The 10,471-nt window shown below is 43.0% G+C and overlaps 1 protein-coding gene across 1 annotated transcript in view; it reads right to left on the minus strand.

Moving 5' to 3' along the window:
• Positions 1 to 855: 855 nt before the first annotated feature.
• Positions 856 to 10,471, minus strand: part of LOC110171351 (cullin-5) — a 42,266-nt gene continuing 32,650 nt past the window's right edge. Inside the window, exons 15-19 of the mRNA XM_055148972.1 lie at positions 10,103 to 10,278; positions 7,238 to 7,399; positions 5,717 to 5,835; positions 5,370 to 5,493; positions 856 to 3,904 (exon numbers count right to left, since the gene is read on the minus strand). Of these exons, the coding sequence (XP_055004947.1) occupies positions 3,710 to 3,904; positions 5,370 to 5,493; positions 5,717 to 5,835; positions 7,238 to 7,399; positions 10,103 to 10,278 (776 nt within the window). The 3' untranslated portion in view covers positions 856 to 3,709. The remainder of the gene's footprint in view (positions 3,905 to 5,369; positions 5,494 to 5,716; positions 5,836 to 7,237; positions 7,400 to 10,102; positions 10,279 to 10,471) is intronic.

Consider the following 10,471-nt stretch of genomic DNA (forward strand, 5'->3'; position numbering starts at 1 on the left):
TAGTCCTGGTTTAGACCTGGTTTTAGTCTTGGTTTTGGTCCTGGTTTAGTCCTATTTTCATCCTGGTTTAGTCCTGGATTTAGACCTGGTTTTAAATCTAGTCTTAGGTCTGGTTTTAGTTCTGGTCCACGTGACGTTTGGGAGAAAATCTTCAGTCGACTTTCCGCTCGTTAAACGTTGAGATCAGAAAAACACTGATGTTCCACAAACACGAGGAGAAAAAAGTGACGTTCCAAACTGTGAACAGGAGTCAGAACGGCAACGTAAAAAAGTGCCGGAATGACGGAAAATCAAAAAATGACGGAATATCGGGGGGGGGGGGGGGTCTGTTGGAATAACCGTTGTATCCTGAAGAAGAATCCAGCAGAGATTTAAAGAGCTCGTGTTCATGTTTCTGTTCCCGTCAGTTGAAGTGTGGTCAGACAGAGCAGTGCCTCCTGTTAGCGTCACAGCCCCAGAGAAAAAGGACGAATCTGCAAAGTATCAGCAGGATTTTCTACAGTTTTCTGACGTGAACTCGTTTATCCACGTCTGTTCAGTTTGTACGACCAGACTTTTGTTTCAAGGTTGTTGTTTTTTTTTTGTGGATTTCAGTTTTTCTTGTTTTAACAGATTTTTTTTTTTTTTATATTTGATTTGATTTTCTGTCCATTTTTATTATGACTTATTATTTTTCTTGCGTTTATTTTGTTGACGTGTTAAAGCTACGATCTGTGAGGTTTTTATGACAGGTCAGGTGAGGTCAGGTGCAAACAGGTGAGGTCAGAAGAACACAGGGGGTGAGGGGAGGAGGGGCCTCAGGTGGAGGGGTCAGGTGAGGTGAGGGACTTCAGGTAAGGGGGGGAGGGAGGGTCAGGTGAGGGGAGGGGTCAGGTGAACAGGTTTCACATCTATCATTTCCCGGTTAAATAAATCAAATAAAGTTTCAGATTGTAGCTTTAACTGAACATTTCTTACTCTACTAGAATTTAAAGATTCTGACGCAAAACTGACTCCTGTGAACTTTAACTCATGTTCTAATGTTTCCTCCTCAAAAACACACACCTGGAGTTGTCTTTTTAATTTAATTTCATTTATTTTTATTCTATTTTATGATAATTTATTAAACTGATCACTTCTTTGTTTATTTTTGTGTTTTCTGGATGATATTTTTATTGTTCTTTGCTGCTCGTTTTCAAATAAAACATTATTATTGATTATTATTATTTTTGTTTCATTCACATGTTTGAGTAACTCGCTCCGTTCCACCTCGTGATGTCATGAAGTGGTCGTTTTCCCAAGTTCTCAGCTCCTTTTTAGTTCAGCCGAGATCGGTAAAAGAAACTCCAGAACTGGGAAAAAAAAAAAAAAAAAAAGATTCCAGTGAAGGTGTGTGGAGTTTGGAGCTTCGTAGGACCACTTCATGACATCACGAGGTGGAGCAGAGTGTTTTCCGTCAACAAAACACAACTCCAGGTCCGAGCGCGCGACGAGGAAACGGAAATGTCGTAGTAAAAGATGAAATTTTAACTCTGAAATACACGAAAAACACCTTGAAACAAAAGCGCGAAAACAAACCGACCGACAAATAAATAAAAATAACAGTAAAAGTAAATTCATGTTCAGCTCGTTAGAAAGATTTGTTTGCAGCGTCGAGTCAAGAATCCTGGAGACGTGAGTTCCGTTTTGTTCAAAAGGACTCCAGTTGGACTTGATTTTTTTCGAAGGTCTTCAAAATTCTTTAAAAAAAAAACAACAAAAACACACATTATGCTTTCGAGCGGCTCCGGTTTTGATTTTAAACCTGCTTTTGGTCACCTCGAGGTCAGGATTTCACCTTTTATAACTTAAAATAAAGTCTGGAAAGTTCATAAAGTACAGATTTAAAGTTTAAAATGTAAAAGTTTTAGTATTTTAGTATTTTTTAAGGGCGATGTTGATATGGTTTAGAACGAAGCGACGCAACTCTGACGAAATTTTGTGGGTCAAACACGAAATCAGAAGTTAATTTCTTGTTGTCCTTAACTAACTCAAGTATCTTATCCTTTTCTTTCTTATTCATTTCTTTAGTTTATTTATTTTTTTGTGGTTGAATTGTGACTCTGAAGTGTGATCGTTTTCGTCTGTTCGGTGTTTTTGTGCAGCACTTTGGAGTTTTAAGTTTTTAAAGTGCATTATAAATAAAGTCAGTGTGGTGCGGCTGATTTAAATTCCGTTATTTAAATTTACAAAAACTCCTCCACAGCCCTTAAACCGAGGGACTGGCATGTAGTGACTCGAGTCAGACCTGAGTCACTATTTTTCGGACTTGAGACTTAATAAAACAGACAAAAACTTGGGACTCGATTTGGACTTGGGAAAATTCTATGCTTCTCCTAAAAATAAATGTATTAGTTTTAATAAAAGACTTTTCTCTTTACAGTTGATAAATGCGACGCTGAATTTTAAAAGGAACAAACTGAATCCGTGTGTCGTTCGTTCATTCGTTTTTCAACATAAAAAATAAATGAGAAAAAGAAAAAAATATAACTATTTTCTTCATTATTTGTCTCCAAAACCAAAATGAAAAAACAGATAATGATTCGGGTTTTTTTTTTTTCTTCAGTTTTCAATTTTGTGTTTAAATGAAAAATGGAAAAAAAAAAAAAAAGGAGAACGGACTGAACCAGGACTGAACCATTTTCAGTCCTGGTCTTGGTCTCAGTCTCAGTCTGGTCTCAGTTCTGGTCCCAGACCTGATTCAGTCCTGGTTCAGTTCGGCATCGCAGTTTAAGTCACGAAAACGAGAAACAGTCACACGGATTGATTTGTTTTTTCAGTTTTCGATTTTGTGTTAAAATGAAAAATGGAAAAAAGCGGATAACGGACTGAACCAGGACTAAACCAGGACTAAACCAGGACTAAACCAGGACTAAACCAGGACTAAACCAGGATTAAACCCGGACTAAACTGTTTTCAATCCCGGTCTCAGTCCCGGTCTCAATCACGGCCTGGTCCTGGTCTGGTCTTGGTCCCGGTCTGGTCCCAGTCTCCCCTTGGTTTAGTCCTGGTTCGTCCATCGTGTGTTCGGCATCTCGATTGTTTCTTCTGCTCAGTAAATAAAGTCTTTGAGGTGATTTCAGTCGAGTCGCGTCTGTTCGTTCGCGTTCGTCCTGAAGAAAGCGAAACCGTTTTCATTTCATTTCATGATTTTTCACGATTCATTTCATGATTTGTGTGTGTGGTTTATCTCGGGCTCGGGCGGGTAACGCGCGAGTGCGACGCTGGACTGCGCGGGTCTCCAAAAACGGACTCTGTACAACGCCGTTTTCCAGGAGTTTTACAAAATACCTTTGACGAAACAAAAGCGAAACATGATTCCAGGTTTGTTTTTAACGAGGCGACCGCGGTAAAGCAGGTTTAAAAACGTCTATTTTGCATAATGTGTGTTCTTTAAGTTTCTCTCAGCACGTCTTTTGTCTTTGCCTCGTGTCTTTGCCTCGTGTGTCCCTCTGATCTCCGACAAACGTCCTCTCGGCGAACGCTCCGTCGTTTTTTTTTTATACAACATTAAAGCAGGAAGTGTTTTAAATAGTTCATGCCTCCCTGCGAGAAAACGAGAGTAGTTTTAAATAAAGGAACGGGTGGGGTCGGCCCGGTAAGTCCTCTGGTGTCCGTCAGACCCTCACCCTGGTCCCCCTGGTCCCCCTGGTCCCTCTGGTCCCTCTGGTCCCTCTGGTCGTCCGCTGTGCTACGCCATGTATATGAAGGTGTTAATATCAGTCTCGTCCCTCTTGATGTACTTGTGGTCTATGAGCCACTCGATCTGCTCCTTGATCATCTTCTTCTGTGGTAAAAACATGTTCTTGAGGATCTCCACCAGCTCCGTCTGCAGCTGCGCGTTGTTGATGCGTTTCCTCATCTTCATGATCTGGATGATGGCCTCCTGCAGACACACGGGCGACAGGGAAAGGTCACGGGTCACTTTTTTTTTTTAAATATACAGCGATTTTTTTCCACTTTCAAGGCTCTCGAAGCTCCTCACAACAAGGAACCGCTCACACACACACACACACACACACACACACACACACACACACACACTCACATACATAAAAGGGTTAGTTTTAATAACAAAATTAAGCAAAAATCCAGGCGAGGACAAATGTACTAAAACTGCCCTCAGGTCTGGAAGGGTTCAAGTGCCTACGATAAGTTTTTGATGATTTTCTGGCTGCTCAGGTAAAGTATTTGCTGCTGTCCCTGTGTAGAGTCAGAGTGTTTATAGTGATATTTGCAGTATTTTTAGTGATATTTGCTGCTGTACTGGTGTAGTGTCCATGTTTATAGTTGAATTTGCAGTGTTCATAGTGACATTTGATGGTGTACCTGTGTAAAGTCTGTGTTTACAATAGTATTTACAGTGTTTATAGTGACATTTACAGTGTTTATAGTGGTATTTGATAGTGTACCTGTGTAGAGTCGGTGTTTTTAGTGGTATTTACTGTGCTTACAGTGACATTTGCAGTGTTTTAAATGGTATTTACGGTGTTTATAGTGATATTTGCAGTGTTTGTGATATTTTCATTGTTTATAGTGGTATTTGCAGTGTTTATAGTGGTATTTGTAGTGTTTTTAGTGGTATTTGCAGTTTTTACAGTGATATTTACAGGGTTTATAGTGGTATTTGATGGTGTACCTGTGTCCTCAGTGCTTTTAGTGACATTTGCAGTGTTTTTAGTGTTCTTTGCAGTGTTTATAGTGATACTTGTAGTGTTTAAAATGTTATTTGTAGTGTTTTTAGTGATATCTGCAGTGTTTACAGTGGTATTTGATGGTGCACCTGTGTCCTCAGTGTTTTTAGTTGTATTTTCAGTGTTTATAGTGATATTTGAAGTGTTTTTATTCTGTGTTTTTAGTGGTATTCGCTGGTGCACCTGTGTCCTCGGTGTTTTAGTGGTATTTGTAGTATGTTTAGTGGTATTTGTAGAGTTTTTAGTGTTATTTGTAGTGTTTTCAGTGTTATTTGTAGTGTTTTTAGTGTTATTTGTAGTGTTTTTAGTAGTATTCGCTGGTGTACCTGTGTCCTCGGTGCTTTTAGTGTTATTTGTAGTGTTTTTTGTGGTATTTGTAGTGTTTTTAGTGTTATTTGTAGTGTTTTAGTGTTATTTGTAGTGGTTTTTGTGGTATTTGTAGTGTTTTTAGTGTTATTTGTAGTGTTTTTGGTGGTATTTGTAGTGTTTTTAGTGTTATTTGTAGAGTTTTTAGTGTTATTTGTAGTGTTTTTAGTGTTATTTGTAGTGGTTTTGTGTATTTTGTAGTGTTTTTGGTGGTATTTGTAGTGGTTTTTGTGGTATTTGTAGTGTTTTTAGTGTTATTTGTAGTGTTTTTAGTGGTATTCGCTGGTGTACCTGTGTCCTCAGTATCCGTAGCTGTACGATGCCTTCGTTCTCCTCTTCTCTCATCCTCTCGGTGGTGAGCTGCAGGCGTCCGATCAGGTTGATCTTTCCGCGCTTCTGGACTTTAGAGTTTTTTCTGACCAAAACAAAATCCCACAGAGTTACCCCGTGTCCTGTCAATCATCACTTCATCTCTGCACGTTTTCCTCATGATCTCTTCTATAAAACTCAGATATATTTGAATTTATTTATTTTTATATTTTAGAACAAGCGTTTGATGAAGCCTCCACCAGAAAAGTTACACACGCAGCTTAAATCTGAGTTTATAAGAATAAGAAATTTTTAAAAAAGGATCTTACATGAGTGAAAATTCTTGGTTTACAAAGAAGAGCGTTCCCTCTGCGAAGTCCTTGGGTGAGGAGACCACAGGGTCATAACATAACACCTGACGCTTTAGTTTTGGAAAAGCCACCAGGGACTAAAAGAAAAGAACAAACAAAAGAAATGAGCTGATGTGAAATACTCAGAATAATAACTCCACTCGTTTAACACTGAACAGTGTAGATTGTAGTTTAACAGCATTTTCTATTGTTCTAGTCTGTTTTTGGCTTTGGCAGGTTTTCAGGCTTCAGGAAAATCAGCTTCATGGAGAAATTTGTTAATCACTGCATTTAAAGGTTTGTGTTAGACTATTTCCTGATCTCTGTTCAAACAAACTAACTCCCTGAGTGTTCATGGACCCGTGTGAGCAGATCACTTTTAATCTTAGGCTACGTTCAGTCTGCAGGTTTAACGCTCAATTCCAATTTTTTTGTGAAATCTGATGTTTTTTCGAGGTCGTTCACATTTCCAGTTAAATGTGACTTGTGTGTGACTCCAGTGTGAACATTAAACGGCCCAAAAGTGTCCCACATGTGCACATGAGCGTCTGAGATCTGACAGGATCAGGCTTTCACAAACCGCTCTGACCACACGCAGCACAAAACCACAAAGACAAAAAGCGGCTCCCGTCCTGCGTGTGGGCGGCTCTGCGGGCGGCTCTGCGGGCGGCTCTGCGGGCGGCTCTGCGGGCGGCTCTGCGGGCGGCTCTGCGGGCGGCTCTGCGGGCGGCGCTCTGGTTTTGCCTGTGGCCTTGTCGGTGTCCTGTCGGCTCGTGAGGACCTGTCACTCTGAGCAGTGGACACTCTGACCCACGGTGATGTCCACACTCACCTGTCCACACTCACCTGTCCACACTCACCTGTCCCACACCTGTCACTGTCCACACTCACCTGTCCACACCCACCTGTCCACACTCACCTGTCCACACTCACCTGTCCACACTCACCTGTCCACACACCTGTCCACCTGTCCACACCCACCTGTCCACACCACCTGTCCACCCCACCTGTCCACACTCACCTGTCCACACTCACCTGTCCACACTCACCTGTCCACACTCACCTGTCCACACCCACCTGTCCACACTCACCTGTCCATCCTGAATCTGTCAGATTGGTCGTTCTCTGTTCATCAGTTCATGTTAGATTTTATTTTATGAGCTGTAAAGAATCTGACGTGTGCTGAACGTCTGGGCAGAGTGTGATCTTAGAGAGAACACTGACCTGGAGTTGTTTTTTGTTTTTATATTTATTCCTCTTTTCTTTGTTGTTATATTTTATTGTGATTCTAAGTCTGGTTTTATTTGAGGATCTTGTTAAACAGTTAAATTCACTTCACCTGTCGTGCTCCAGTCAGATCTTTACGGTCAGATTGTCTAAGTTGAGATGTTCAGACAGAGCAGTTCTTACAGTTAACGTCACAACCCCCAAAGAGTGTTGATCTGTACAAGTATCTGTACAGTTGCCCCGGCCTGTAGCGCCCCCCGCAGGTGCAGTTACCCAGAGCGTCCTCCGGAGCTCGGCGTCCGGCAGCTCCGTCGCCAACTTCAGGTTCTCGAAGCTGATCCTCTCCCGCGGCCGCTGGTTCCAGGCGAAGAGCACGGCCAGCTGGAACGTGGTCACCTCCAGGTCGTACTGGCCCACCTCGTTCTTAAACGTGATCTGCACAAACACACACAAGAAACGCGCACACACACACACACACAGAACCACAACAACACACACAGATTCACTTTCAGAAGGTTTCACAAACATTACAGCTGAAACTAACGATTCTTTTAATACAGTGGTGCTCAATACGTCGATCCCGATCTACCAGTCGATCTCCAAGGTCGTGTGGGTAGATCGTCGTGTCTCGTTTGGACTCGCGTTTGGACTCGGTCTTGTCTCTCACTCGAGGTCTGACACTCAACAAGTGTGATCATATTTCATTGCGGCCGCTGCTGTTGGTAATAAACTTGTAGCGGGTGCAGGAGCGTGTGGGGCGTCTCAGTGCAGCCTGTGCGCTCATTTGAAACCCGCGGAGACTCTACGGCGCATCACAAACACACACGCTCCCTATGCACGGCTCGTCTGCGACAGCGTGTGCCCTCGTGTACCAGCGTGCATCACAGGGCAGGTTCAACTTCCTAAACATCCTACCTGTCCACCTGCCTCACGTCAGCACGCCGCCCCTCGCCTTTTCACGCTCTCGCTCCTTCCTGCGTACAGCCAACACAAGCCCCTCCCACAGTGCGGCTGATTAGAAGAACAAGACCAAACGTGAAGCAAAAACCAGTCTAAATTTGTGTTCCAGTGTTGGCACAAAGCAGGTCTACAGCATAGAGCGGATCTACAGAACAGACCTACTGCCACATTTGGCTGAAGTTTGTCTAACAAAAGTGACAAATGCATCTGTGTTTGTCACGATGTGCGTTTGGTTTGGTAAACGTGCAGAGGCTGGAAAATATCACTGCAAAACCACAAAAGAATGAAACTCCAGTTTGGAACTTTAAAAAAACAGGTTTAAAAATCTTCCTTCACTTTTTTCACAGTTTTGTGTAAAGTGCCAGAGGAAGTTCTCTTAAAGAAGAGGTTCTCAAACTGTGGGGGAGGGTCCAAAAAAGGGGCACAGAGTGTTTCAGTGCAGTTTGTTTGACTTTGTATTAGGTCGATCATTTTGACTTGGTCATTTTGTAAGTAAGCTCACATGATGAAAAAGTGTGATCACCCCTGATTTAATTGATAAAGTCAAGTGATTATTTCTACTGTTCCATGAAACTGTTTAAATACATTAACAACAAAAAAAAGAGTAAACTACAACATGAATCAGGATCATAGAGCGTGAAGAAGTGGACAGAGCGAGCGCGACGTCGCCCACAGAGTTCAGCTCCAGCGGTTACAGCGACGAATTGAAACCTGCAAACGCCCGACTCGTCTGTTATTAATGTTCACATCTTGATTTAGGGACAAAACAGCGAAATAAAAACTCCAGGATCATGAAGAGCAGGTTCAGACCAACGTTTTAAGACCAAAACAAGAAGTGACAGCAGCAGTTTCAGAGTGAGGAACCACACTTTTTACCAAGGCTCCAACAGGTTTCTTCAAGTTAGTCTTTTAAATACCTTTTTAAAGCTTAATACCGATTTCACAGCCTGTTTCATAAACCTTCTCTTGATTTGATTGATTGATTGTGTCGGATCTCAGAGCATCACAGATCGAGTGTTCACGAGTCTGAATGTTCCGAGTTTGAATAATCAACACCTGCGCTGTGTCAAAGCTTCTGCAGAGGAAGCAGTTCATCTTTTAAACCACCAGATGGAGCTGTAAACAAACACACCTCTTGTGTTCTCTGTTATTGTTCTGCTGCTCTTTATTCAGACGACGTTATTTAACCAAATAATGATGGTCGACAAATTCAACTTCAGAGGAGAAATGTGATACGGAGAAGTTACGTACAGCACAAATTTTAAAACCCAGATATAAAAATCCAAGACTTTTTCACGTCTTTTTATGGTATTATTTCCAAATTCAAAAATTCAACGCTTTTAAGATTTTTAAAGACGCCACGGGAGTCCTGTTTCCTGTTTCCTGTTTTACACACAAACTGAACTGGAGCTGATGTGTCGTTCGTTCATTCGTTTTTCAATATAAAACCAAAAATAAGAAAACTAAAAAACTAAGCTAATAATTAGTTTTTTCAGTTTTCGAATTTGTGTTTAAATGAAGAATGGAAAAAATGGATAACGGTCGTTTCCCGTTTACGTGACTTCTGTGACTGAGATACCGGACTGAACCAGGACTGATCCAGGTCCGAGACCAGACCGGGACTAGACCAGAGGCTCAGAGCCCACAGCAGGGCTGGAGCTCGAAGCTGAGGCTCGGACCCCGCAGAGGCTCAGAGTCAAAGCTCGGAGTCACTCTGGTCCCGCTCTGGTCCCGGTCTCAGTCTCTGTCTCAGTCCCGCTCTGGTCCCGCTCTGGTCCCGGTCTCAGTCTCTGTCTCAGTCCCGCTCTGGTCCCGCTCTGGTCCCGCTCTGGTCCCGGTCTGGTCCCGGTCTGGTCCCGGTCTGGTCCCGGTCTCAGTCCCGCTCTGGTCCCGGTCTGGTCTCGGTCTCAGTCGCGCTCTGGTCCCGGTCTGGTCCCGGTCTGGTCCCGCTCTGGTCCCGCTCTGGTCCCGCTCTGGTCCCGCTCTGGTCCTGGTCTCAGTCCCGGTCTGGTCCCGGTCTAAGTCCCGGTCTCAGTCCCGGTCTCAGTCCCGGTCTCAGTCCCGGTCTCAGTCCCGGTCTCAGTCCCGGACCTGGATCAGTCCTGGTTCAGTCTGGCATCGCAGTCAATGAAGTCATGTAAACGGGAAATGAATCATTATCTGTTTTGCAGGACTCACGATGCCGTTGGACATGAGGTGGTGCCAGTGCAGTTTGCGTCCGCTGTGGTTCTTCTTGTAGAAATCCTCCACCTCGGGGATCAGGTCCTCCAGCTCCGTGGGCAGAGACACGAACACCTTCTCGCTGCTCCTGGACCAGGCGCCGGCGTTCAGGATCTTTATGTTCACGGAGTCGGCTGGACAAACGCGACACAGAAGACGGTCAGGTTCAGAGAGAAAGAGAAAAAAATAATGGTAACACTTTATAATAACTACACCTTATTTAGCCTTAATAAAGCATGAACAAAGGCTTAATTAATAATGAACAAAGACTTAATTAATAATGATTCACGCTTAGTAACTACTTAATTACTACCTTAATTCACACTT

This window comes from Boleophthalmus pectinirostris, unplaced genomic scaffold, assembly GCF_026225935.1.
Source record: "Boleophthalmus pectinirostris isolate CB_2022bp ecotype Guang Dong unplaced genomic scaffold, ASM2622593v1 HiC_scaffold_12, whole genome shotgun sequence".
Lineage (NCBI taxonomy): Eukaryota > Metazoa > Chordata > Actinopteri > Gobiiformes > Gobiidae > Boleophthalmus > Boleophthalmus pectinirostris.